The 26,242-nt window shown below is 47.8% G+C and overlaps 1 protein-coding gene across 10 annotated transcripts; it reads right to left on the reverse strand.

Annotated features, from left to right (window-relative positions):
- Positions 1–1,313: 1,313 nt before the first annotated feature.
- On the reverse strand, positions 1,314–26,231 carry BRD9 (bromodomain containing 9). 10 transcript variants are annotated; one of them, XM_059694619.1, is made up of 16 exons: positions 26,038–26,231; positions 25,238–25,500; positions 24,802–24,934; positions 22,683–22,743; positions 22,143–22,287; positions 18,633–18,743; positions 17,777–17,889; positions 16,319–16,451; positions 14,147–14,222; positions 12,826–12,927; positions 11,421–11,553; positions 9,353–9,464; positions 8,370–8,408; positions 5,764–5,863; positions 2,959–3,126; positions 1,314–1,658 (listed from the first exon to the last, which is right to left on the reverse strand). In XM_059694619.1, the coding sequence occupies exons 1-16, from the start codon at positions 26,087–26,089 to the stop codon at positions 1,558–1,560; spliced, it is 1,842 nt and encodes a 613-aa protein (XP_059550602.1). In that variant the 5' UTR covers positions 26,090–26,231; the 3' UTR covers positions 1,314–1,557. The 10 variants fall into 10 exon arrangements, with proteins under 10 accessions (XP_059550602.1, XP_059550601.1, XP_059550599.1 ...); XM_059694618.1 differs by having other exon boundaries at positions 17,777–17,892; XM_059694616.1 differs by having other exon boundaries at positions 17,777–17,952.
- Between the last annotated feature and the right edge of the window lie 11 nt (positions 26,232–26,242).

The following is a 26,242-nucleotide window of genomic DNA, read 5'->3' on the forward strand; positions in this document are numbered from 1 at the left end:
ACATAAACTGATGAACAAAAACAGATCCAGAGACAGAGAAGCATCAATCAGACCGTCAAACCTCAGAGGGAAGATAGGGGAGGGTGGGGGTAAGGGGGAGAGATCAACCAAAGGACTTGTATGCATGCATATAGGCATAACCAATGGACAGACAACAGGGGGGTGAGGGCATGAGTGGGGGAGGGATGGGGGGTAACGTGGGGATAAGGACACATATATAATAACTTAATTAAAAAAATATTTTTATTGATTTCAGAGAGGAAGGGAGAGGGAAAGAAACATCAATGATGAGAATCATTGATGGGCTGCCTCCTACATGCTCCACATTGGGGACCGAGCCCGCAACCTGGGCATGTGCCCCAACCAGGAATCGAACTATGACCTCCTGGTTCATAGGTTGATGCTCAGCCAGAGCCATGCCGGCGGGGCCACAGCTGCTTCTTGATGGTTCACTTGTGACAGGTTTTGCTTCCCTTTCTCCAAAAGGCGGAACACCTTTATCTACCCTACACAGGCCTTCAGCCGGCCCTTCTCGCCAGGCAGGGAGCGGCCAGCAGGGCCCTGTCCAGCAATGCTCATGGGCCCAGACTTATCCCACTGCCCACTATCTCCAAGTCACACATGTTCTCCCCCCAGGACTGCCAACCTGGAAGGTAACCGATTCTCCACATTTGTGTTTTCACAAAAAGGGGACAGAGCAGAAAGTTGTGCAGGAATCCCTAGACATCACTGCAGGGGCCGAGAACCAGGCTAGATGCTGAGGAGATGGCAGGAAGAATGGACACGGTCAAACTCTTGTGACAAAGGATTTTTACTGAAAAGTCACACAAAAGTGGACACCTAGTAGTGCTGTAAATAATCCTATACAATTACACTCTTTGTGTATCTTATTAAGATCTTTATACTTTGCCAATATAAGCAGGCATCCAGCAAACATATCCAGAATAAAGAACATTTTATGGACATAACACTTCATCATAACTGGTAAGACAGCTGACCTCCAAGTCTTCCAGCAGAATGTACTCCCTTCTCAGGCACATGAATTAAGCACAGGGAAGCTGTACGCAACTCCCTGCCTGTCCAGGACCAGGAGGGTGCTCGACCGGCTCCCCGTGTGCTTCTGTATGGCTCCCACCATGATTTGCCTCAGAAATGCGGGGATGTGGGGGGACAGTAGGAAAGAATATACAGGATCCCCAACAGACTCTGCTTCCCAAAGGCCACTTGTCGGGGACACGGGGCAGAACAGGTGCTCCCACACCCGCCGCAGAGAAGGGCTTCACTGACACCACGAAGTTCAGAGAAAGACCACACCAGCTGTACACCACCTTTATTTAGGGTTCCCACTATTCAGGTTCATAGGACTATCTACAGAAACACTGGGTCCATGTGCGGCCAACATGATCAGAGACAATTCACCCCCTCCCTGCGCTGCTTCCTGCAGGCCCAAGGGAACATGATAGTCTTTGTCTCACAACAAAAACTCTGTACATGCAAATAAAAACAAAACAAAATAAAAACAAAACAAAGAAAAACAATTAATGACTATCTACAAGGCTAGCTCTTTGTAGAGGCTGCAGGTTCTGGAGACTGAAGAAATTCGTACGGGTCATGGGTCACCTCTGGCTGCTCACCGACACTGAGGCGAGAAGGGCTTCCTGCACGCATGGGAAAGACAAGACATTTCAGTAGATCTGTACGGTCCAGGCTCAAATCTCGTGTCTGCTGTAAGCAAAGCCCAGAGCAATGGCTTCTGGGGTGCAGGCCACCCCCTCATCCCACCCAGGGTACCACCCCCACCACTCCTGGGGAGGAGGCGGAGAGCCACTTGTCACAGACACGGCTGTAAACACCCCGAAGCTAGAGGTTGGCCCTGCCTTCTGCAGGAACAAAGGCTCCTTGGCCAGGAGTCCCTCAGACAAACCCTAGGTCCCGCCATATCCCCCCTTGGAGTCCACCAGGATGATGGAGTCCTCAGATCTGGAGTCAACCTAGGGCTCTACCTGGAACCTACTTCATGGGCAGTTTCTTACAAGGTTAATGGGACCAGAAATACTGGTTCTTATTCAGACATTTTTCGCCAAAACTCTGAAGCTGATTACTTTCCCCCACCAATTATTCTCAGAAAGAATAAGTCAATATTCCTACCTGGGAACTAAAACAGTAGCACAGACATTCAAAGAGCCACGAGGCAAATATTTGGTTCCCCTCCTGGCAGGGCTATGATACTCATTAAATACAGGAGCCCTGCCCTGACCAGTGCCTCAATGGTTAGAGCGTCGACCCACACACCAAAGGGTTTGGGGTTTGATTCCCAGTCAAGGGCACATACCTGGGTTGCAGGTTCTATTCCTAGCCAATCAATGTGTCTCTCACATCAACGTACCTCTCTTCCCCCTCCCCCCCCATCTTTCTAAAAACCAATGGAAAAATATCCTCGGGTGAGAATTACAACAAATAACAAAAAACATGGGCCCGCCCCTGGCCAAGGAAGGTCATGTGCTCTCCCCAAATAAGGAACCTGGAGGAATAAACTTGTCAACACACTGTTTTACAACTAAACATGGGAACAACAGAGAGAAACAAACACTCCAATGTCTAACTCTGCATGGCTGCAGGGTCTACAGCCATGGCCTCATTCTGCCACGACCCAGGGTCTCAATATGCAGCCACCAAGGACTCCTCCTGACACATAGACTGCCAGTATCTTATGGCCAAGGCCACAAATTCGTAACACAAACTGAATTCCACTCAAACACTTCTCCTCAGTGCCCACATGACCAGGGAGGCCTGCTCTCCAAGCTCCAGGGAGCTGGAATCCCGTGAGCCTGGACTCACTGCCCACACCAGCTGCAAACCCCTAGGATCGCTAGCCTTTCCTGACAGTCACCAGCACTCCTGTTCTCCCCCCAGACTGATGAAAGATTTGGGCAGAGGTCAGGCCAGGGGCCACCTTACCCAGGTGGTGCTGATCCCTGTCGGAGGTGTTAGACAGGGAGCTGAGGTTGGACGATGGCCGGGAGCCCCCACGCTCTGCTTGTGCCTCATGCAGATCCTGTAGGAGCTTTGTCGTCTCGTCCAAGTTCAGATGGCTGTCATCATGGTCCAGCTCCTTCTTCACTTTCCCTGTGCAAACACAGGAGATGAGACATCGACCCAGGTCCACCTATCAAGCACTGAATGCTGGCACTTCTGGTCTGCAATTGCAGTCTCTCACTCGTCACTATGTACACTCAGGACAATGACCCCTCATAAGTGAAGCCAGATGAGCACAGGCAAGCTTGGAGGACAGGGTGATATAGTTGGAGCAAGTGGAAGGGGTGGAGAATGAAGGGAGGGGAAACGTGCCTCACAAGAAACCAGGGGCCACGCCAGAGGCCTTATGGACAGAGGCCTTGCATTCCTGTCACAAACAGCTAAAGACAAGATGATGTGTGGGACAGAGGCCTGCAGAGACCAGGATTAGGCACAGGCTACAGTCAGGGCAGTGACCTGCAGGGTCAGGCAGTCAATGGGCTACGAGCTGGAGAAGACAGGCTGCCTGGAGTCACAGGTCTTGGCCAAGCACTGCTCTGCACCCCGCCAGGAAGTTCAACAGCTCACACATGTGTGTGACAATCTGTCCCAAGCATGTGGAAGAATGCAGCCTATGGGTAGGACCACGTTCACCCCACACTGCGGCTCTGTGCCCGCTCTAAGAATTCCTCAAAGCAAAACCCAGATAGGGTCCGACAGCTCCAAGTTTCCCAACAGCCTGTTGGAGCAAGGTCCACCACAGTTTAAAGGTATGTGACCAGAGTCTCTCCAACAAACCAGCGGGCAGGTAACAAAGCCCCGACCAGAGAGGAACATTGTGAAGAGATGCAGAAATGAGTATACAGGGTGTTAAAATGACAACTGGATACACACTCCATGTGTTAAAGGCAGAGAAACCAGGACCATGAGGTGAGAAAGAGACGACGACACTGAGAAGCAGAATGGAGCTAGCCGGGAAGGGAAACCACAGGAAGGACAACAGCAGGTCAACAGAGCAGAAGGGATGACTAGTGCCCTTGAGGATGCAGCATGGGACAGCCCAAAACATACACTCAACAACAAATGGGCAGAATCAAAGTATAGCTAAACCTTCCATATTTGATAAAACCTCTAAACCAGCGGTTCTCAACCTGTAGGTCGTGACCCCTTTTGGGGTCGAACGACTCTTTCACAGGGGTCATCTAAGACCATCGGAAAACACATATATAATTACATATTGTTTTTGTGATTAATCACTATGCTTTAATTATGTTCAATTTATAACAATGAAATTGGGGGTCACCACAATATGAGGAACCGTATTAAAGGGTCGCAACATTAGGAAGGTTGAGAACCACTGTAAACCCTCAGGATCGAGCAGCTGAACATAACCTAGGAAGAATAAACCTAAAGAAAAAAACACATTACGACCAAACTACTGACAACCAGAAATAAGGAGAAAATCTTAAGATGCAGCCAGAGGAAAACAGGATGGCCGGTGTAGGGAAGTGCTATCACAGCAGCTCCAGACTGCTGCCTTACTGAGTGAGGATTTCAGGAGGGCTCCCTGAGGCTAAACCTTTGCGCAAAGGCATGACTGATGCTGAACACCTGCTTTCCTTCTGGGAGCCCGGAATTTGGGGCTGTGCCATGCATAGGTGCTGCGCTGTCGCAATCCCAGTTGGGGGTTGGGCACATCCTGTAGGACACACAGGGATGGGGCTCTGGAAGCTGTGACTGGTCTCCAGATGCACCCCTTCTTCCTTTGGGAAGCCTGGTTGGTGTCCTCTCACTGTAATAAACCACAACTGTGAGTACAACTATATACTAAGTCCTAGGAATCACCGAACCTGGGGGTAGTCTTGGGGACCCCCAATTATTGGAAAAATGAAGGAAAAAAAAGCTCAGCAAGATGGCATGAATCCAATCGTACTGACAACTGCTTTAAACACAAATGGTGTAAACACACTCCAACCAAAAGGCAGAGACTGTCAGAATGGATGACAAAGCAAGACTTGACTTTACGCTCTTAAAAAGGTTTGATGAAGTCCACTTTTAACATAAGGCACTACAGACACTGGGCTGGGCCACTCTGTGGGGGACTATTCTGTGGGCTTCAGGTTTAGCAGCATCTCTAGCCTTTACAGGTGATGCCAGAAGCACCACACCCCGATTGTGACAAGCGAAGATGTCTCTAGATGTTGCCACATGTCCCTGGGGGCGAGTTGCTCGCAGGTGAAAACACAGGTGTGTCCAAAGTAAGAGAGAAGAAGATGTACCACGAATACCACTAGTCAAAAGGGAGCTGGGATGGCAGAGTAGATTTCAAAAGATCGGATGCTATATGAGGTACAGAGGGCATTTCCCGGGGGCGGGGGCCAGCAGTCCATGAGGAAACATCCTGGTGGCACACACAAGCACACTAATGCACTAATAACAGGTGCCTGCACCAACAGAATGAAGGACCCGGCAATCAGAAGACAGAGCCTGAAGTCAGGAAGGAGGTCCAGGCGTACCCCATCTGGAGCCACCTGAAAGTGTTCCTGAGGACAGAGGGGCACTCACCTATGGTCACCTCACCAGGCTTTGCCACCCTCTCGGGATCAAGCACAGGCAGCATTATACCAGCCCTGTGCCCCCCAGGCTACTAGTAAGTGGAAATGCAGTGCTAGGGGCCACTTCCTTTCACCTGAGACTGATGATCCGACTGCAGTGTTACAAGGGAGGCATGTGCCCAGCACAACTTACCCAGAGAGCTGAGCATGGAGATGTCCAAAGAGACGTCAGAATACGACTTCATTGACATGAAATCCAGCACAGAGCCACCATCTCCTAGGGAGTCCCCAGTCTGCAGACACAGGAAACAAAAAAAGGAAAGACACTACTAAGTGGGCAGTGAACATTCACTGGCAGGACAGGCCTTCTCTGTCATGCCCACTCTCAAGGAGTGTCCAGCCCATGCCACAGTCCAGGGACCACGGAGTATGAGCTCATGAGCGAGCCACTACCTAGACTAGTGATGGCGAACCTATGGCACGCGTGTCAGAGGTGACACGCGAACTCATTTTTTTGGCTGATTTTTCTTTGTTAAATGGCATTTAAATATATAAGATAAATATCAAAATATAAGTCTTTGTTTTACTATGGTTGCAAATATCAAAAAATTTCTATATGTGACACGGCACCAGAGTTAAGTTAGGGTTTTCAAAATGCTGACAGGCCGAGCTCAAAACGTTCACCATCACTGACCTAGACCAACAATTCTAGACCAACACACAAAGGCTGCTGGCTCTCTGGGGACTACAGGTGCTGAGGGAACATGGAAGAAGCTCTGTATCAGGCCAGTAGGTACACAGCACCTGAAAAGTCCACAACTGTTTTTCAGGGACTTCACTTAACAAGTAATGTGGCAGATTTCAGAACATTCTCTTTCCTTCTCCCAGTGAGCCTGTGGGATCACAGACTGCAGCCCTCCTCCCCCGCGCCCCCGGACTCTCCTGGATCTCCTGGGGCACAACTTCTCTCTGGAAGTCTTCTGCTGTGTCAATTCCCCACTCTCTCTACACTGTTACAGAAATGGCCGGCCTCATCTTCTCAGAAATACTCTACCCGCCCCCCCTCCTCCCCCCATTTTCTTCCATGCAATTTGCTGCTCTCAGGCTATTAGAATTTTAGGATTAACATATAGCATATTTTAATATTTGAAGGGTATTCTCTAGTATTTTAAGGCCCTCAAAATTCTGCCAAATCACATACTGTTACACGGGTGCTGAATCCTAAGTCATTACTAGACAATTTAGTGTCAAATGACAGTACCCTCCCAATTGACAGGCTGGAGTGACAATTTCCTTACCAAATAGTTAAGAAACAAAAGTTCCACATGACAGATGCTGAGTCAGTGGGCCTGGCTTGTACGGATGCCTTTTATGCTCCCCCCACTGACCCTTAGCACTCTCCCAGGACTCAGACAGGACCTCCGCCAGCATGAACAGTAGGGAGAGGTGTCCACCTCCACCCAGTGGCTCAGTGACTGGAAGAAGTGAGGCTCCTGCTCCTGAGCAAGGGGGCACCAGGCCTATGACCCCTGTGCCTGTGGGGCTGTCTTGGCCTTGATGTGAAACCCTCTGCCTATGGAGGCCCTGGCAGCGTGTGCCAGGCTCCCAGCTCAAGGCAGCTTGCTATGCATCCCAGGTTTTACAAGATGAGTGTGGGGATTGCACTCTACCCCAAGGGGCATCTGCATAACTGCATAACTAGGCTGCAGTCTGTGATCCCACAGGCTCACCGGGAGAAGAAAAGAGAATGTTCTGGAATCTGCCACATTACTTGTTAAGTGAAGTCCCTGAAAGACAGTTGTGGACTTTTCAGAGACAGTTGTGGACTTTTCAGAACCCCTCAAGGGGTTCTGCTCAGGGACAGAGACCCTGAGCAGAACCTGACTGCCTCACGTACCCAGCCGCACTGGGCAACACACCCTCCGGGGAGATCCCATGTCACCTTCTCTCATCTATCACTCAACAAGCCTCACCTGCCTGGTGCCCGATCCTTCTGCCCCAGGCAAGCCCTCCAACCACCAAGCCCAGGTAACAACTGTGGCCCAGACCCCAATGCCCTGCTCAGTGTCCTGGCATGTCCACTCCAACATGTGCTCCAAGTCATTCCCAAGAAACAGGAAAGGAGGGTGGGGGAGGAACCACAATGAATAGTTTTCTCAAACAGAGACCGTCTAAAGTAGGCGTGGTGAGGTCCCAATGACCTAGACCTGCCAAGCTGCTCTCACAAGTGTGCAGTGCACATGCACCCAGCTGATGGCACACACCTTCCAGGACTGGAAGAACCCACTGCAGACAGTGTTTGCTGCATGTCCTGCAGGCCCCAGAGCAGGCCCTCCCTGCCTGGCACCTGTGAATCATGAGTCTGTATTTGGAGGAATGTACTGTGGCTTTATATCCCTCACCCTAAGCCAGTGTTCTCAACCTTTTGGCCCTTTAAATACAGTTCCTCATGTTGTGACCCAACCATAAAATTATTTTCGTTGCTACTTCATAACTGTAATGTTGCTACTGTTATGAATCGTAATGGAAATATCTGATCTGCAGGATGGTGTTAGGCGACCCCTGTGAAAGAGCCATTCGACTGCCAAAGGGGTCGCGACCCACAGGTTGAGAACCGCTGCCCTAAGCCATTAAAAATCAGGGGGTGGAAAGAGACTACCACTTATTCTTACTCATCAGAAACTTAATCAGTTTCTAAATAAGACAATTACATGAAGCTCTTCTCAACCATCTCATTTCAAAGGCAGAGCACAACTGCCTTCCTAGAACCCTTTTTACTTACATGTCCATGGAACTCACCTTGACTTCATCTGATGGCTTCATCGCGACATTTCTCCTCTGCAAAGCAAAACGGGCAGGAAATCAGTCTTTCCAAGTGATTTTATATAGGATAATACTCTCGGGCTGTGTTCGTTATGTTCCCAGTATATCATGACTCTGAGCTGGGCCTGGATACTTCTGTGCAACTGGAAGTGTGAGACAGCTAACTCCACCACTGAAGGCCCCAGTCATGCAGCACCAGCCATGATTCCCAGGGGAGAGGGGTGGGATGGCTGAGTGCCCATGAGAGCATGGGGGGAAGTCAGATGAAGGGGTGAGAGGACAACCAACCTTGTTTCTGCAGCTTTGCATGGCATAAAATAAAATAAGTCAGATGTTGTACCCTGGGTCTCCAGGGCAGCTCAGGAAAATACCAGGCCTGGTGATTTAACCTGGAAGAGCTGCACAAGACCAGCTGGAATTCGGACAGAGGCAGGGTGCCTGATGGTGCCACTGCCCTCGGATGGGCAGAGCTATGGAGCCATACACCCCTCTCCTTGGCCTGTACGGTACCTGGAAGAGGGCTTATGCTTGACTACTACATGTGACTAAAGTCTGAATGCTGCACTGAGCCACTGTTCTATAATCTGGCAGGAGCATTCTCTTAAAAATACTCTAGTCCTGCATATATACCCAAAAATTTGCCATTCAGTTTGTACACATTTGTATCTGGGACCTCTTTTTCAAAATAATGTTTCTGAGATTTATTTATGTTATGTTTTTCATAAACTTCTAAGCAGAAAAATAAGTATCAAAAAGATCAGGTCATTCAGAAGTAACAACTCTGCCAAAATGAACATAAACATTTCATAAACAGGAAAAAAATGAAATCTAGACCAGCCTTGTCCAACAGAAACATAATGTAAGAACTGTGATGGATGACCTAAAAACAGCAGTCTTCCCTGAGAATCCAGTTGTTTGGATGGGCCCTTCTACAGGAGTGGCACCACAGCACAGCCCACCTGCCTCAGCTGGAAGAGCATGCGGGAGTGGTCTCCGCCTGTGATCTGGTCCAGAAGGTCGTCCACCATTCTCTTGCTGTAGCTCCCAGCATCCTTCACAAACTCCTGCAGGCTGGAAAGGGCCAGGAGAGAACATGCTGACACAAACGCTATGTGCTCTCATCTCCCAGGCCCTGCTGTCACCAACGCCAGCAGTCCCGAGCAGAAGCCTGTGACATCAGTACACCTCAGCCGCTCCTCCAAGAGAGGGTCTTCCTGAGAGCTGCGGACCTCCCAGAGGTGGTAGATAGCGGAAATGGAGCAAAAAACTTCAGCAGATCCTCAAAGTGGTCCATGACCCAAAAAAGTTAGAAAGATCTCAATTTTTAAAAGCAAAGTGAAGAACAGTGTATATACATACACATGATGACGTTCGCTAGCTTTGTAAAAGCACGTTCATACCTATTTGTTTTGGGTTTTAAAATACAAGTAGGTTGAGGAGATGCATAGTGTAAATTGCTCTTACTGAAGAGCGGAGGGAGCAGTGTGGAAGCCAGGCTCCCCAAGGACACCTTTTAGTTTCACTTTGATTTTTGGGCCAGGTGAATGCTTTAAAAACTAAATAAAACTACCAAAGAATGTAAAGGAAGCAGCAAATGGAAAACCTATGGTCCTAGCATCAAAGCCAGGCAAAGGCTCCACAGAGCCAGGAGGGCTCCTGGACAGAAGCGGCACCACCAGAGTCTCTACCAGAAACGTTTTATGAGAAACCACCACACTGACTGCTGAGGGGGGACAGGGACTGGCCAGAACACTCCACTCACAGCGGGTCTGAAAGTGCTCAGGACAAAGGGTCTGGGGAAGGTGGTGTGGGGCATCTAGTAGAGGTGTGGGGCCCTGCCTGTCTGTCTGCCTTCAAGTGGTGCTCATGCGCGTTCACTGTATGGCAGACAGAATCTGTATGCATTTCAGGAACACCCTTGGAGAAGCAAGCATGGCCCAGCTACATGGTGCTACCTGAACAAAAGCTAATGGTGCCCCTGAAGAGCTGTTGAGATGCTGCCAGGTTAAGCAGGAGTGGAGAGAGGGTCACCAACTTATACCACTCTCTCCTATAAGAAATTTCCTCATTTTTCTGCTTTTCCTTTTTTCTCACAAAAATATGGGCTAGGTATTCATTTACTGCATGAGGGGCTGACTTTTTAATATTTCACATATTGTTTCTTTGAAAAATCAAACAAAGATATAGTATGAAAAGATTCCATTTCTTAGAGGCTATAGTAAAACTGAGTTACTTTTTCCATAGAAAATTACTAAAATTCTACAAAAGTGACCAATTTCTATTTTTCCACAGAAAACAAAAAATACGCACTAAACACAGTCCTACAGAAAAGAATACTACACCTATAATGTTAATATTGCATCACAGTCTCTGTTAGGGGCTGGAACCAAGTCCCCAAAATTCACCTGCACCTCAGAATAACTGCTTTTGGAGACAGGGCCTTTAAAAAGGTGATCAAGTTAAAATTAAGTCTTCAGGGTGGTCCCTAATTCCGTATGATTGGTGGGGTTATGGGAAAAGGAGATCCGGACACAGATACACACAGAGGGACGAGACAACACAGAGGCCCCAGAAGAAAGCGGTTCTGCTGACACCTGCACCTCAGACTTGCAGCCTCCGGGACTAGCAGACAATGGCTGTCATTGTTCACTGCTCTGTCTGTGGGGCTTGTTATGCAGCCCAAGCTGACTAACACAGCCATCAGGAACCACATCTCAATACAATTGTGAAACAAACTCCTACTAAACATACAGGTAGTTACACATACACACACAAATGCTTTTTTGAACTACAGCTTAGATCATCACCTTCTTAAAATTGTGACCGAGTTACCCAATTTCATGACCAGCCTACAGCAGACCACAACAGTTTACTGAAAAAAAACTTGGAAATTTCTGCTGTTTGAACCTGCTGCCAGTGACTGTCTCCCCCATTTGCCTACAAATGGGCTCTGAACTGCTCAGTAGGGAAATGGCTCCTGTCACACAGCAAGCAAGAACCCCGCCCGTGTCTCTGTGCACAGCTTACCTCAGCGCACACTGCACGCCCGTCTCATCTCCATAGGCAGAATACAGAAGCTCCGTTTCGTCTGATTTCAAGTCTCCAAATACAGAATTATTATGCATTGAAAGTGCAGTACTGGCACTTGAGAGAAACGTGACTAAGAGTGAAATAAAAAGGGAAAGCATAAGAAACAGCCGATTTACATCAAATTACATCCGGCATAAGAAGCACTCCAGCTTTCTCCTTGTGCTGCTCACCCACACTCGCACACCGCATCCCCCTGCAGCACCCTTCCTCCTCTATGAAATTCTTGCTGAACTAATGAGTACAGCTGAGCTATTGGAAGCTTTGGGGGCATAACTAGCAGGAACACTTCATCACCCTTTTTTTTTTTTCTTCTTTTTTTTTTACCTCCATGGCAAATGGCTGCTGTGTAAGGGAGTGAGGCTGACAAGTAGAAGGGCTTCCTGGAGCTGGCTCATGTCCCATCCCAGACATCACCAGGACCTGGGCCTACAGAGGCTGGCTCGTGCTGAGGAAATGTAAAGGCTGAGTTTGGCTCAGTAGATAGAGCATCAGCCCGAGGACTGAAGGTTCTCACATTCAATTCCGGTCAAAGACATGTGCCTCGGTTGCAGGCAGCCCCAGTTGGGGCGTGTGCGGGAAGCAACCAATTGCTCTCTCTCTCTCACATTGATGTTTCTCTCTCTGTGTCTCTCCCAATCCCTTACACTCTAAAAATCAATGGAAAAATATCCTTGGGTGAGGATTAACAAAAAAAAAGGGGGGGTGGGCAGGAACCAGAGGGTTGCTGCCCTGAAGGAGGTATGAGCTGGGACCTCTGCATGAATATGTTAGGAGCCAGGAAGGCTGTGTCCTATGCACAGAAGGGTGTGAAGCAGCAGCCTGGGCCTCTCCCTGCTAGATGCCAGTAGCACACCAGTATGACAATCAAAATGTCACCAGGGAACAAAACAGCTACACATACTAACAGACACTCCAAAACAAACCAGAAAGCCAACCACAAATACAAACGCAGCCAATGCAACCAAACCCTCCCTCATTCTATCTGGATGCAGTCACACACAGATCTCTCTGGGCTGCAGGCTGCATCACCACCCCTCCAAGCGGATGAAATGGAGAGTCTGTTGGAGGACATTAAATTTCCACCACAGTTCACCAGCACCTGGCCCCAAGAGTCCCTGCTATCACGGCAACAGCTCATCTGGAGAATTCCACGAAGTGCAGGGCTGAGACCCAAGAACCGATGGCAAAGGAGGAACTTGCCCAATGTCATTTTTATTCCCATCACTTCAAATGGTCTTTATTACTGGTTTCAAAATCAGAATTGGGATACAGTTCTAAAGACAGGTAAGTGAGGAAGATCCTCTGCGCTGATGCTCCCAGCCGTGCTCCTCCCCACACTCACCTTTGCTTCTTCTCTCATCTTTGAAGCCCAGAGTGGTGAAGCTGAAACCGGGGAGCAGCTTGCTGGAGAGGGAGCTCAGGTCCACGGGGTGAGTCTCCTCCTCTGCAAGACCAGAGCTGTGAGCAGGCAGTTCGCGGAGCCCACAGCCCACACAGCACCTCCAGCACTCTCTAACTCACAGTAGCTATGTGCGGGAGAGAGCGCCTGGGGCCTCTCCATAAAGACCACCTAATATCAAATTTACAAATGCCAACTACAATTCTCAAACCTTAACTGCGCTCCAATTTCACTTTATGATTACCCCGAAGCCAACAAAATGAAAACCTTCAGCTCTCAGACTATGATACCAGCAACATAACATTTTCAAACTGAACACTCAGCACCTCTGAGAAATGCTGTATGTGTTCTAATAGCAACAGTGAGTCCCTGCCTTTGTACACCATCCAGCTGCACATTTCTATGCTGAAGCTATCATTCACCCACTATTCATGTGACCTGCACAGGGTTCTGCAAATCCCCAATCAGAACCTTCACCTCGTGTTCTCTTTCTAAGTTAACTGCTAGTCAACTCATCTATTCTCTTAGAAAAAACAGTAGACTCATTCTGGCTAAAGAGCAAAGAAACTGATCAGAGTTTATACTCGGTGCAAGGCCAAGAAAAGTATTTCATTTTCTAGGTTTGTGTATGTGTGTGTGAATTCAATTCAAGTGAGTTTTGCTTTTCTTCAAAGGACAAGCCTTTGAAATCTTTCCAAGCAGATGAAAAAGTATAAAATACTTTTTCAAGATTACAAAAATGAACATACAGATAGGATGGAACCAATATTTATGCCTCCTTCAAGATCGTCCTTGATATAATCATCAACTGGGGTTTTTCTTCTAAAACTTGTATTTGCGCGGGTAGTGACTTCTTTCAAGCCTGAGAGTGGGGCAGAGTTGGACTCTGGTTTTTGACAAAGGAGGTCTCAGTGAACTTGTGAGGTGAATCCCTCACAATACACCGGGAAGCCCAGCCCCAATCCGCCGCTCTGCGGGAGCACAATCCCAGTCCTGCTGGCTTTCCTAGTGACTCTTGGTCAGAAAAGTCTGGCCAACACCTCTGCCCCCACTGCGACCACCTCAGTCAGGTGTGGTGGTGAGGGGTGTGCAGGCACAGGAAACCAAAAGGACTTCTCATCTATACTTCACCACCGGTGTCGCACACTCCAGGGAAAATAGACATCACAAACAGCTTAAAATGTTTTAAAATCATTGAATAGGAACACAGGTTAGAACAGCATGAAGGCTCTAAGAAGAAAACAGCCCTGAGAGGGCCACCCACCATCAGCATCGGGCTCAGCTGTGTTGACCACACTGTAGAGCAGGTTCCCATCTCCACTCTTCTTCAGGTAGCCCATCTGCAAGGAAGCAGGCCTGAGTACACACTCCCCCAGAAGTGACAGCCCTGAGCTTCTACAGTTGAGGTTTCTACTGAAGCTCCAACAAAATAAAGGCCTAGGAGCATGCCTAACTTGGACAATCCTGAAAGGCCATAATGGTCGCTTGTTTCTCCATGAACAAAGACCAGAGGCCCCTCTCATACCCTTCCCTGGACCCACTTGCAAATAAAGTGCACATGAATGCAATGAAAGAACTTAGAAAAGCTCTTTATTACACCTTCTAAAAAGGAGCTTTTGAAACAGAAAAGTTTACCTAGTAACAACCTTTTACAATTGGTCAGAAGCCTCAACAAAGCAATCAGAATAAGACACTGGTCAACCTGTGTCATGTTATCAATGAATAGCCTAGAGGCTCCATCTCTAAAGCACATGGGAGCTGTTTCCATTTAAAAACCAACCACCAAATAAGACTAACTCCTCCTCTGCAGGACACGAGGAGAATAAAGAAGAGAAGGCACCTATGTGTCGTGTGTGTGGGGAAGAGGTAGAGAAAGGTGCCCACCTGTTCAGGTGCTGGAGCCCAAATTCAGGAACTGTATGTCTGAATGGGAGCAGCAAGGCCGGAAGGGGAAACACAGCTCAAGCAGGGTGAGTAGGGCATAAGGGATGTGACACTGGTTACTCTTGATCAAATAAGCGTATTAAGGGTAACACAAGTCAGGTTTCTCACTGTGGAATTACAAAACCGAAAAGGAGCAAGATAAAGCAGGCCTGGGGATACTGGATGGCATCTGAGGTTCAGTATAAAAACGGGTTTTGGTGAATATAAACAAAGACATTGGTCTAGGTTCCTTCTAAACGCTGTATGTAATGGCCTTTCCTAGCTCTATCCACTGAGGACCACACACAATGCCTAGGTCTGGGTTTCTGAACACTGTTCTCCACTAAGGAACAAGGGATCCTTTGGGAAATGGCCAATTCCACAGCTGAAGTGCAACAGGGGTGCAGACCACCAACAGAACAACAGCATAAGCCACAAAGGGAACCTCAAACTTTCTAGCAGGCACGTTAAAAATAAGTAAAGAGCCCAGCTGGTGTGGCTCAGTGGTTGAGTGTCAACCTATGAACCAGGTGGTCACAGTTCAATTCGAGGTCTGGGCAATGCCCGGGTTGCAAGCTTAATCCCCAGTTTGATTGCTCGCTATGATGTGCGCTGACCACCAGGGGGCAGCGCAGATCAAAGGAAGGCCCCGGCCAGCAGCTGGCAGCTGCTGGGGGGGGGGGGGGGGGGGACCCTACCCGTGCACGAATTTCATGAACTGGCCCTCTAGTAGAATTTATATAATCCAATGTATCCGAAAAGTTATCATTTCAAAATTCTTTACAATCTGCATTTCACAGATTTAGTATGAAAAAAATGTGAAATAGTTCAGACAACATGTTGAAATAAGATCTTGGGCATATCAGGTCAAGTAAAACATATTAGAATTTCACCTGTGTCCTTTTAACACAATTACTAGGAAGTTTAAAGCTGCATATGTGACTTGCATTATTTCTACTGAACATGTTGGCCTAGAACGTCTTCTTGTGTCAGAGAGGAGATGGTCACAGAATGGTGCAACCTCTTCTTGAGGACCAGCAGCCCCTAGAGAGTCTCCCACCTGCCACACTGGGTCAGACCTATGAGTGACTGCAGGGGCACACACAGACGTGAGTACACAGGGTCAGACCCATGACTGCAGGGGCACACAAAGACGTGAGTACACAGGGTCAGACCCATGAGTGACTGCAGGCACTCACACAGACGTGAGTACACACAGGGAAAAGAATTAACCTGCAGCAGAGAAGCTGGCAGGCTCAGCCGCAGTGTGATGGAGAGTAACAAACACCTGACCCAGGCATCTGGAGGACCCCTTTAGCCTCCATGAGATGGGGCCAGTGGCTACAATGGCCAGTGAGGACAAAGAGCTGACCCTGATTGTAGCATGTGCTCACTCCATGAAAGCAACGGAGCTTGGACTAGACACTTGTAACATCCTGACGTTAATGTCTTGATTCTGACGGCTGTGCCAATGTTCTGGCAGAAAACACACCCACCAGCCAGGGAGCACTACCTTGCCACCTGGAAGGAGTCGGTTGATCCTGTCCCGAGCCTCGTCTGCTGCGTGCTCCACCAAGGCCAGCACATGTTCTTCTGCTGTGCTGTCAGTCAAGCTGCAAGCATTTCCTTCTGGCTCAAACATGCAGCTACAAGGCAGGAACACACATGTCACCAGGAAGCAACAGCACACACCTCATCCCTCCCCACTGTGGTCAGTCCCTACTGCTCCCAGAGTCACACAAAGGGCCAGTAGGAGTGACACAAAGTGCACTTTTGCTCCCATTCCTTTTAGTTCTAACCACTTAAAACAAGACCCTTTCACTAAGATGAAAAGTGTAAGCCAAGTAAACTTTCTATATTTCTCATCTCAGTTGCTTTAAGAAAAACAGAAGAAACATCACATAACAGCAGTCTCACTGGTTAAAGCATCATTCAAGGCACCATTAGAAAAAGTGGCAAAAATCCTGTGGCGGGTTGAGGTGCTGGTGGTGAGCTGGGGCTGGGAACACAAGGCTGCTTGCTGGGCTGAAGAGCAGCCCCCACTGCAAGGCACAAGGGACTCTCCAAGCAGGCCAGCCTCAGGTTCCAGTAGAGTTCTTGATTCAAAAAGCTGAGAGGTGCAGCACCGAAGGGAGACGGCCTCTGCTGTGGAAGGTTCTAGAAGCAGTGGGTGGGACCCCTTCAAGGAACCATGGGATCAAGTCCTGCCTAGGGATTCTGAGCTTATAGCAAGGCCCTTCCTCCAGACCAGCATTCATAGCTAAAGGAGCAGGGAGCTCAGGGAGCACGGTGAGAAATGCATGCTGTCATGTGTACTATCTGTCCAACATGACACAATTTTGTTCCCTGAGCCTGGGACAGGCAAACCCAGGTCACCAGCAGGTGTCCTGAATGTAAGGAGGCTTCTTGGAAGTAGAGCCAACAAATATTCATAAATAGGACACATGTGGGAACAGCAGTGATAGTTGACATACTGCAGGGCTGGAACAGATGAGCTCACTGTGTCACACCTGGAACAGAGCATGTGTGCATACAGCAGGGATTATCTCAGCTCTCAGCCCTTTTGTCTTCTGTGTCCATCAGTGTGACACTGACTCTCCTCCAGGACAAGTTACTAAGCTCGCTGTAGGAGAGTAGGGTCACACAGCAAACTATCACTCCTCCCAGAACTGACTGTGGGGTCCCATGGTCTTCCATCACCTTCCAGTGACAATGGTGACATTCATTACCCACACACGATGGTCACCTAACTCTCAAGGTGGGCAGGAAGGATGGTCATGTGCCTCCAAACATAGACCTAAGCTTCTGAGGAGCTGTGCTCTACCCACCAGGCTGCACAAGTAGCCTGTCCCTAAACTACTCCAGAGATAGAGCAGAAACACAGGCCAGTGTCCCTAACCTGCTCTCCCAGGGAGCACCCGCCTTCCCAAGATGGGCGTCCTACTCCACAGGCGAGTGCACTTCTCTTTACCTGATGACTTCTCTACTCGGCCTTTTGGATTTCTTAGCAGTTTCTACTTGTACAGGTACAACTTCGGGAACTGGTTCCTCAACAGCTGTGTCTTCGTTGCCCAGAAGAGCTGCCTGCTGAGAAAAATCCATGTCCTGCATAAACGACATGCTGCGCTTCAAAGCTAACAGCCGCTCCTAGAATCAGAAAGGACAGAGCAGCACGACTTTACCTCTCCCTCACAGCCAAGGCGCCATGACGATGGGATGGGATGGGGATGGCCACAGCCTCACCTGGCCTAACAGCTAACTTTCCATGCAGTGCAGCGGGAGGTGGTCGTGGGGTCAGCACCAAAGGGTGCAGCGAATTAGCTGGTGAGCGCTCAGAGCCGGCAGAGGGGAACAGGCCAGAGGGCACAGGGCTGCACCTCACCCACAGGCTCATCAGGCACAAGGCACTGGTCCTAGACATGTGACACATGCAACATGGCTCACAGTACAGATCTGGGAAGCCACTCAGGATGGCCAGGATGGCCTGGCTGATTCAGTGAGGCAGCCATACAAAACAAACCCAAAAGGCTAGCGGCAGTCCAGAGACAGACATCTAGACTTGAGATCAACAGATCCAGAACTTCCCACCCACCCTAACAGAGACGTTACAGCTAGGGCAGGAGAAGAAACAGAAAGAGGAGAGTGCCTGGAGGAGAGGGACATGAGGGGGCAGCCTGGGGTGTCTACCCTAGAGCAGAGGGGTCCACGCCGTGGCCAGTGACGGAAAGATGGAAGCATGTCATTCACTGTGAGTTTCTGTTTAGGCATAAACAACGTAGAGGAGAACTCTCGTTTCTGTGGCTCCTCGCCATTAGTGGCTTTCTTACTTTGCTCATCATCTTAAAGCCTGCGTGAAGGATCTTCTTAGCTAACTTGTAGTACACAGTGTCTGGTCTGTTGTATGTCATTGCATTATCACACATCAGTTTGAAATCTGCCTGAAAGAAAAAAATCATCAAGTTTGAAACATCACCCAGACAACAGCAAAGAGTTTAGATTCCTGTCAAAGGGGCAAAAATGAAGAGCTGGAAATTAGTGAAAAACAATTTAATTTGGCTCTTTGATTAAAAAATTAACTTTAAAACTCAGAGAAATTTTCATAATTGTTCATTCATCTTTAAAACAAAGCCTATACTTTTTTGAGCATAATACAGTAAACCCTCAATTTTGTGGATCTCGATTTAACAAAATTTCTGTTCCAAATGTCATACTTGAAAATTAACACCCTGTTAATTTTAAAATGCTTTTAACCAAGACTTGCTTATAATTAAACGGGGTGTTGTTTTTTTAAATTCACTGTTAATTTTAACAAATAGGCCATATGTTGGAAAAAACACTGTAATTTCACCAACATAAATAAATATTACACAACTACAGTAATAGTTAAATCCAAGAGTCACCATTCGTAAACAACGTTCAGCAAATGATTAGCACGTGATACCGCACTGCTCGCAGTAATTGGTTCTGTCGTCCCATGGCATGACTTTTTGCAGCAGTGTTAAAGCATGCAGGCCATGATGCTTCAACTAGCACTAAGGCATGCCCAGCCACGTGCATTTGTTCATTCGCAGTGACTGGTTAATGCACGCACTTACTAGACCTTTTCAGTAGAAATTTAAAATTATAATAATACATACAGGAAACTTTTCTGTGAAATTAAACGTTTCATACATACTTAATTTTAATTATACAAATATGTCTACATAAGCAGATAAACTAACTAATTTGTCAATTTCTTAACATATGCACTTGGGAAACCTGCTTTATTATATAAAGGACTTTCGGCTTTAACAGACACCCCTTGCCTGAATTAGTCCGTTATATAGAGGTTTTACTGTACCCACACTTCATGAGAGGAAGATGATGGCTCCCTCTGTTTCATTCCCATCTCCAGCCCTCTCCTCTCTCTTGGGGAGGAACTCAGACATAAATAGGAGCAAGAACCAACAGCCAAGTTAAGCGAAAGTTCAGGGCGAACTGAGAGGTGGACATAATCATATGTTCTCTCTCTGTGGTTTTTCCATGGAATTTAAAATTCTGTTTACAGATAGTTATTCTAGTGCTATTAGAAAAAGACTAAAATATGGACAGTCTTATTGAACAATTTATATTATTTAAAACATCAGTATTTTAACATCCTAACCAAATTATGTAGCACACAGCTATCACAGGTGAGTTAGACATCAGGATGGACAATGACCACTGAAGCCACACACCAACATAGCACATGCTATCCAGGGATCTTACCAAGTCACTGTGCCAGCGTCCCCAGGGCTGGAACTGAGGCTATGAAGCCCCTGTCCATCACAGGTCGCAACTGTGTCAGGTTCAGAACACTCCTGACTTATCTTTCTCTGACTGGCTTGTTTCACTTAACATAATGCTCTCTCCATATCCATAAGACAAGTGCCATGTGATTTCACTCATATGTGAAATCTAACGAATAAAATTAACAAAATAGAAACAGACTCATAGATAGAAAACTGACAGCTGCTAGAGGAGAGGGGGGATGTGGGGCTGGGTGAAAAAGATGAAGGGATTAAACAAACACTTTATAGACACAGATAACAGCCTGGTGATTACCAGAGGGAAAGGGGGTAGAGTGAAGTAGAGGAGGGTAAAGGGCAGATAAATGGTGATGGAAGGAGACTTGACTTGGTGTGGTGAACACAATACATTATACAGATAACGTACTATAGAATTGTACACCCAAAACACATATAATTTTATCAATCAATAAAAAAACAACCACTTTCCTGAGGACAAGAGATGGGGTGAACATTGCTCCTGCCGTGGCTTTGTCACTGGGTGAGAAACCAAATTGGGGGCCTCAGTCAGAAAAGGCAGAGGACTTTATGGCCTGGATCACTGTTACCACCTGCCCTCTGGAATTTAGGGGACCCTCCTGTGAAAACTTTCCTTTTCTCCTACTCTCCTTCTAGTCTGTCGTTTTGTTTCTGCAGGTCAGCACACCCTTTCAGTGACGTCTCCAGTAAACAGAGAAAAGCCAAGCTTTTCCTGAAGTTGACAGACCTAAGAAAGAAGCCTAATGGCCTTTTCTAAATAGCACTGCTGCCCATGTGACCAAGCATTTGCTTTTATTCCCCTCACGCTTTCTACCTCTCACAGCCGGTACTAAGAAAGGGAGTTAAGAGCAAAGCACTCAAGGGATGTAAGAATTTAATATTCTATAAAACCCAGTTGTTACAAAACAAAACTAAGAATTAGGAAAATTGTATTTCAAAAAATACCCATTCTGGAACCAGGCCAAATAAGACACATCTTTGCTTGACCTAACATGCCTCTATTATTCCAACACAGGAAGTTAAAAAAAGAAAAAAGGAAATGCATCTTAAATAGCATGTAACCTATGGGCCAGCTTCTAAACCAGATATTTTTAAACACTATGCCACAAGAATTTTTAAAACATGCCATACCTGATTAGTTTAGTCAGGGGCACTGACCTCGTTTTTTCTTCCCATTGATTTTTTTAGAGTGGAAGGAAGGGAGGGAAGGAGAAAGGTGGAGACAGAGAGGGAGAGACATCGATGTGAGAAAGACACATCAACTGGTTGCCTTCCAACTCTGACTGGGACGGAGGATCAAACCTGCAACCCGGGTACATGCCCTTGACAGGGAATTGAATCCATGACCCTTCGGTGCATGGGCCCATGCTCTATTTTTTTTTTTTAAATATACTTTATTGATTTTTTACAGAGAGGAAGAGGGATAGAGAGTTAGAAACACCGATCAGCTGCCTCCTGCACACCCCCTTCTAGGATGTGCCTGCAACCAAGGTACATGCCCTTGACCGGAATCGAACCTGGGACCCTTCAGTCCGAAGGCTGACGCTCTATCCACTGAGCCAAACTGGTTAGGGATGGGCCCATGCTCTTAACCACTGAGCACACTGGCCAGGGCCACTGATTTCTTTTCCCTTAGATTGTCAAATAAATAAATAAATGACATGTAATAGTTTCAACAATAAAGAATTTTTATAAAATGACAGCCCCCAACACAACAATAGCCGTCTGGTGTGAATGAATCAAAATTATAGCTATTTTTTGGTCAGATCAGCAAAAAATATATTTTTTGGTGCACCACAGAATTTTAATAGTTTATGCATGTTATGAGATGAAAAAAATTGAAAACCACTGTTCTAGACCAAAATACAAAGAAAATTACAACCAACCCATTTCCTTGATGCTGTGTGAAAGTTCAACCTGAACACAGAAACACCTGTGAAAACTTGCAACTGGAAATGACCTAAGATGAATGAAGCATTTACTGGACATAAACTAATACAGAGCTTCCAAACAATTATTTTAGGAATTTACCTTAAATTCCGTGACTGATTTGTATTCATTAGCCATGATTTTGTCTTTCATTGTGCCAAAATCCATTGGATGTTTTATTATCATTGAGTATCCAGGAGCAATTGCATCCGTGACAGGAAAAGCAAAAAACCCATGAGGATCTTTTCTGAAAACAAAAACATCTTTATTTAAACTGGAAACCCCTAAAACCTAAATTTCTGAATGATACAAAATCCTTCACAATAAAAATGTTAATTGACCAAAGTTTGTTTCTTAGCAATAAAAAATAAAATTTATGCTCTTTAAAATTGTGGTAGGTATTTTTGAATACACAAAAATTCCCAAACTAGCATCCTGGCTGCAGCTATGACATCTACATCACAGCATCTCTGACAGTCCCCCACATTGCCCACATGCTTGCCCACCCAGTCAGATTGGGCATTACCAGTGAAAGGCAAGTGTCTACTTCACATGTGATGGTGGTGAGGGCAAGAACACCTCAGACATAGAGAAGGACACCCAAATGTTCCCAAGCACAAGCTCTTTAGAAACACTCTTTACCTCTGGAGCTGGCGGAGGAAATGTTCTAGTAGTTGCTGAATAGGCGTGCTCTCATTTTCAGCTGATGATTTAAAAAGTAGAAAAAATAAATTGAACAAGAAGATTTTGATATCACTTCACTGGAGAGCTCCAATTTCACAGTACGTACTTATTTGTTTCGAGTTCCACAGCATTTTAATAAGAAGGTTCAAATAAGAACTGGATACAAAGATAAACCAGACCCAGCCTTGCTCCCCCTCCTCCCAAAGCTCAGCTGGGTAGAAAGGACACTCACACATCAGTCCCCAAAACCGAGTGCCAATACCCCTTAAAACAACACATAGATATCAGTCATCAATCTATTTCTAGCGCCTATCATCAAAGGGCCTGGTACATTCCAGACAAGGTATGAAGGGGAGAACAAAGGCTTTGGATATAGAAGCTGATCCTGGATTAACCAACTGTCATTTCACTTGACAGTCCTAAATGTCTGCATATGCCTGCTCTTCATGTGTGAAATGGGGCTAGGAACACACACTACACGGGTTACTGCGAGCACTGCAGTTATTAGCTACATCTCTGGGCACACTTGTGAAAACATGGCTTTTGGTGAATGTAAACACAGATGTCAGTTTAGTTTCCCTCTACAAGTTGTATGTATGTAAATGGCCTTTCCTAGCTCTGTCCACTGAGGGCTATACTCAGGACCCAGACTTGGTTTTCTAAATGCCATTCTCCATTGAGGAACCAAGGCCGAAGCACAAGAGGAGTGCAGACCAGCAAGTCCCCAACAGTGACCCTCTTCAGAATCACCAAGAAAGCATCATGTGATCATCAGCTCTTCAGACATATGGGGGTGGGGGAGGGGAGGGAGAAGGGGGGCACCAGTGTATGACCTCAAGGAAGAAGTCAGATCAAGCTAACAATTACCAGTGACTGTACTAACTTTGTAGACACATTCATTTAATGAAATGTTGTTTGCACCTGACCTTCTCTTCTCAACAAGCTCAGCAGCCACGAGTCCTACCCATTCACCATGGTAAGACTCGTACAGGGGAGGGTACTGCTAGAAAACAGCACTCGCCATGACTGCGATACAATACCTCCAACCCCCTGAGCAAGAAAAGAACTCCCCGAAGAACAAGCTTCCTAACCATCTGGAAGCCTTGAGGAAAGTGACCACACAAGGATCAGAGGGTTCTGGGAGCTCTCCTTTGGTGCAGCCAGCACAGCTCCCAGGTTCTGAAGTCCTGAATAACTGATGGAAAACTAGCCTCCTCCCATCTACGATGAGCTTCTTAGCTCATGTGCTTAAAGAAAAAAGCCAGGAGCAGCAGTTGGCCAAACCATGCTCTAGAACAGTGGTTCTCAACCTTCCTAATGCCGTGACCCTTTAATACAGTTCCTCAGGTTGTAGTGACCCCAACCATAAAATTATTTTCGTTGCTACCTCATAACTGCAATTTTGCTACTGTTATGAATCATAATGTAAATATCTGATATGCAGGATGTATTTTCATTGTTACAAATTGAACATAATTAAAGCATAGTAATGAATCACAAAAACAATGTGTAATTATATATGTTTTCCGATGGTCTTAGGCGACCCCTGTGAAAGGGTCGTTCGATCCCCAAATGGGTAGCGACCCACAGGTTGAGAAACCACTGCTCTAGAAGTTCGAAGATGATGGCAAGAATCTCGGATCCTGCTCTAGCTGGTTTGGCTCAGTGGATAGAGCACCGGCCCCCGGACTGAAGGGTCCTGGGTTTGATTCCGGCCAAAGGGCACATACCTCAGTTGCAGGCTCGATCCCTGGCCCTGGTCGGGGCTCGTGTGGGAGGCAACCAAACGATGTCTCTCTCTCACATCAATGTTTCTCTCTGTCTCTCCCCTCCCTTACACTCTCTCTAAAAAAATCAATGGAAAAATATCCTCAGATGAGGATTAACAATAATAAAGTCAACCCCTTCATTTAATAATAATAATAATAATAGTAAAGAATCTCAGACCCAGCTATATTTCGTGTGAGACCTTGGAAGAGAAAACACTGCTCCTTCCTTCTGTGCTTCTCCCCCAAAGCTGAAGGACACAGTACCAAGCTCCCACACTCCAAGAAAGTCTGAAAATGCCAGCACTTGCCTGGCTGTGTCCGGCACGCTCGGACTGGCCGATCGGGAGGTGGCTCCACCTCTACCTTCTTCCCAGGATCAAAGTCATCAGCCTCTCCCTCCGTGTCGCAGTGTTCCTTTTCCCGTTTCCGCTTCTTCTCTTCCTGTGAGGCAAAGTCAAGGCAGCGAGAGCCATGCAAACAGTTTTAAACGAACTGTTTCTAGCGGGAAACACAAAGCTAAGAGAGAAACACCCTCTTCCAGAGACTCTCCTCACTCCAGGCTCCCACCCTTGCAAAGACCCTCCCCAGGGGTCAACGGAGAGGCGATGCTCAAAGAGCCAGAAATGAAGCAACTATCTTTGAGGTCTGTTTTGCTTCAAACAAATCACCTCCTTTCCTAAGCCCTGGAGCACTCATTCTGTATGCCCCACCCCCGGGGGCTTGGGGGCCGCCACCCTCCTTCACCTTCCGTTTCCTTCTTTCGTCATCGTCTAGGTATTTCTCCTTCTCTGCCTTTTTCTTCTTTTTCTTCTTCTTTTCTTTGTGCCTCTCTCGCTCATGGTCTGACCTGTCATCGTAGTAACTGGAATCGTGGCCAGATCCCGAGAGTTCAGTCACTTCACTTCCTCCAACCTTGAGAACCAGCTTCAGGGGCTTCTCCAAGGGTTTGTCTGCATACTCTGCAGAGACAGAGACGGGCCCTCGCGGCGTGTGCTTAGAGAAAACACCTGGGGGGGGGGCGGGCCCAATGGGTGGCTGTTATAGTGAGGGATCAAGGAGGAGGAGGACCGGCCCTACTCAGGCAGAGCAGAACGCTAAACGGCGGGGCACCGCTGAGAGCAGCTGGGCGTTACTTCCCCTTTCCTCTTCCCAGCTTTCCCGTTACACTGCATTATCCTCAGGGAGCCAGAGAGAGGGCGACGCCGCAAGGCCAGGACCTGGGACCCCGCCGCTCGATCCCGCCTCCCCCCGCCCCGGGCCACCCCCTTGTCAGCTGACGCCAACGAGCTGCTGCAGGGCCGGGCGGGGAGAGGCGGGAGGACGGAGCAGTAGGAGCTTCTCCCGGAGACCCGGACACAAGACAGCTGACATGCTCGGCTCCTCTCCAGGACTTGCGAGGTGAAGCGGGCTCCGACGTGGAGCCCCCGCCCACCGCGAAAGCCCACGAGCCCGGATCCTGAGCACGTCCCCGGGACCCTCGCCCGCGCGTCCACCGCGCGAACGCCCGCCCGGCCCGGCGTCACAAAGCGCGCCCGCCGCCTCACCCTCGTACGAGGAGCGCCACTCGGTCTTGTGCTTCTTGTGCTTCTTGCCCATGGCGGCGGCGGGGCAGGGGCGCGGGGCCGAGGGCAGCAGCAAGCGCGGCCAGAGCGTGGCCGCCGCCCCCGCGGCCCCGGCTCTGTGCCCGCCTCACCCCTGGAGGTCGTGGGGCCGCGCCGGAAGTAGACCCGAGGCCGGAACTGGCCCCGC

Source organism: Myotis daubentonii, chromosome 4, assembly GCF_963259705.1.
Source record: "Myotis daubentonii chromosome 4, mMyoDau2.1, whole genome shotgun sequence".
Taxonomy (NCBI): domain Eukaryota; kingdom Metazoa; phylum Chordata; class Mammalia; order Chiroptera; family Vespertilionidae; genus Myotis; species Myotis daubentonii.

What these genes read in the sequence shown, in the direction of transcription:
- BRD9 (XM_059694616.1), bottom strand. Translation starts at nt 26,089, where the DNA reads ATGGGCAAGAAGCACAAGAAGCACAAGACCGAGTGGCGCTCCTCGTAC. An exon ending in TTCCTCCGCCAGCTCCAGAG is followed by an intron (nt 22,288 to 22,682) that starts GTAAAGAGTGTT and finishes TTTTGTTTTCAG; the next exon opens with AAAAGATCCTCATGGGTTTT. An exon ending in AGATGAGAGAAGAAGCAAAG is followed by an intron (nt 11,554 to 12,825) that starts GTGAGTGTGGGG and finishes TTTCACTCTTAG; the next exon opens with TCACGTTTCTCTCAAGTGCC.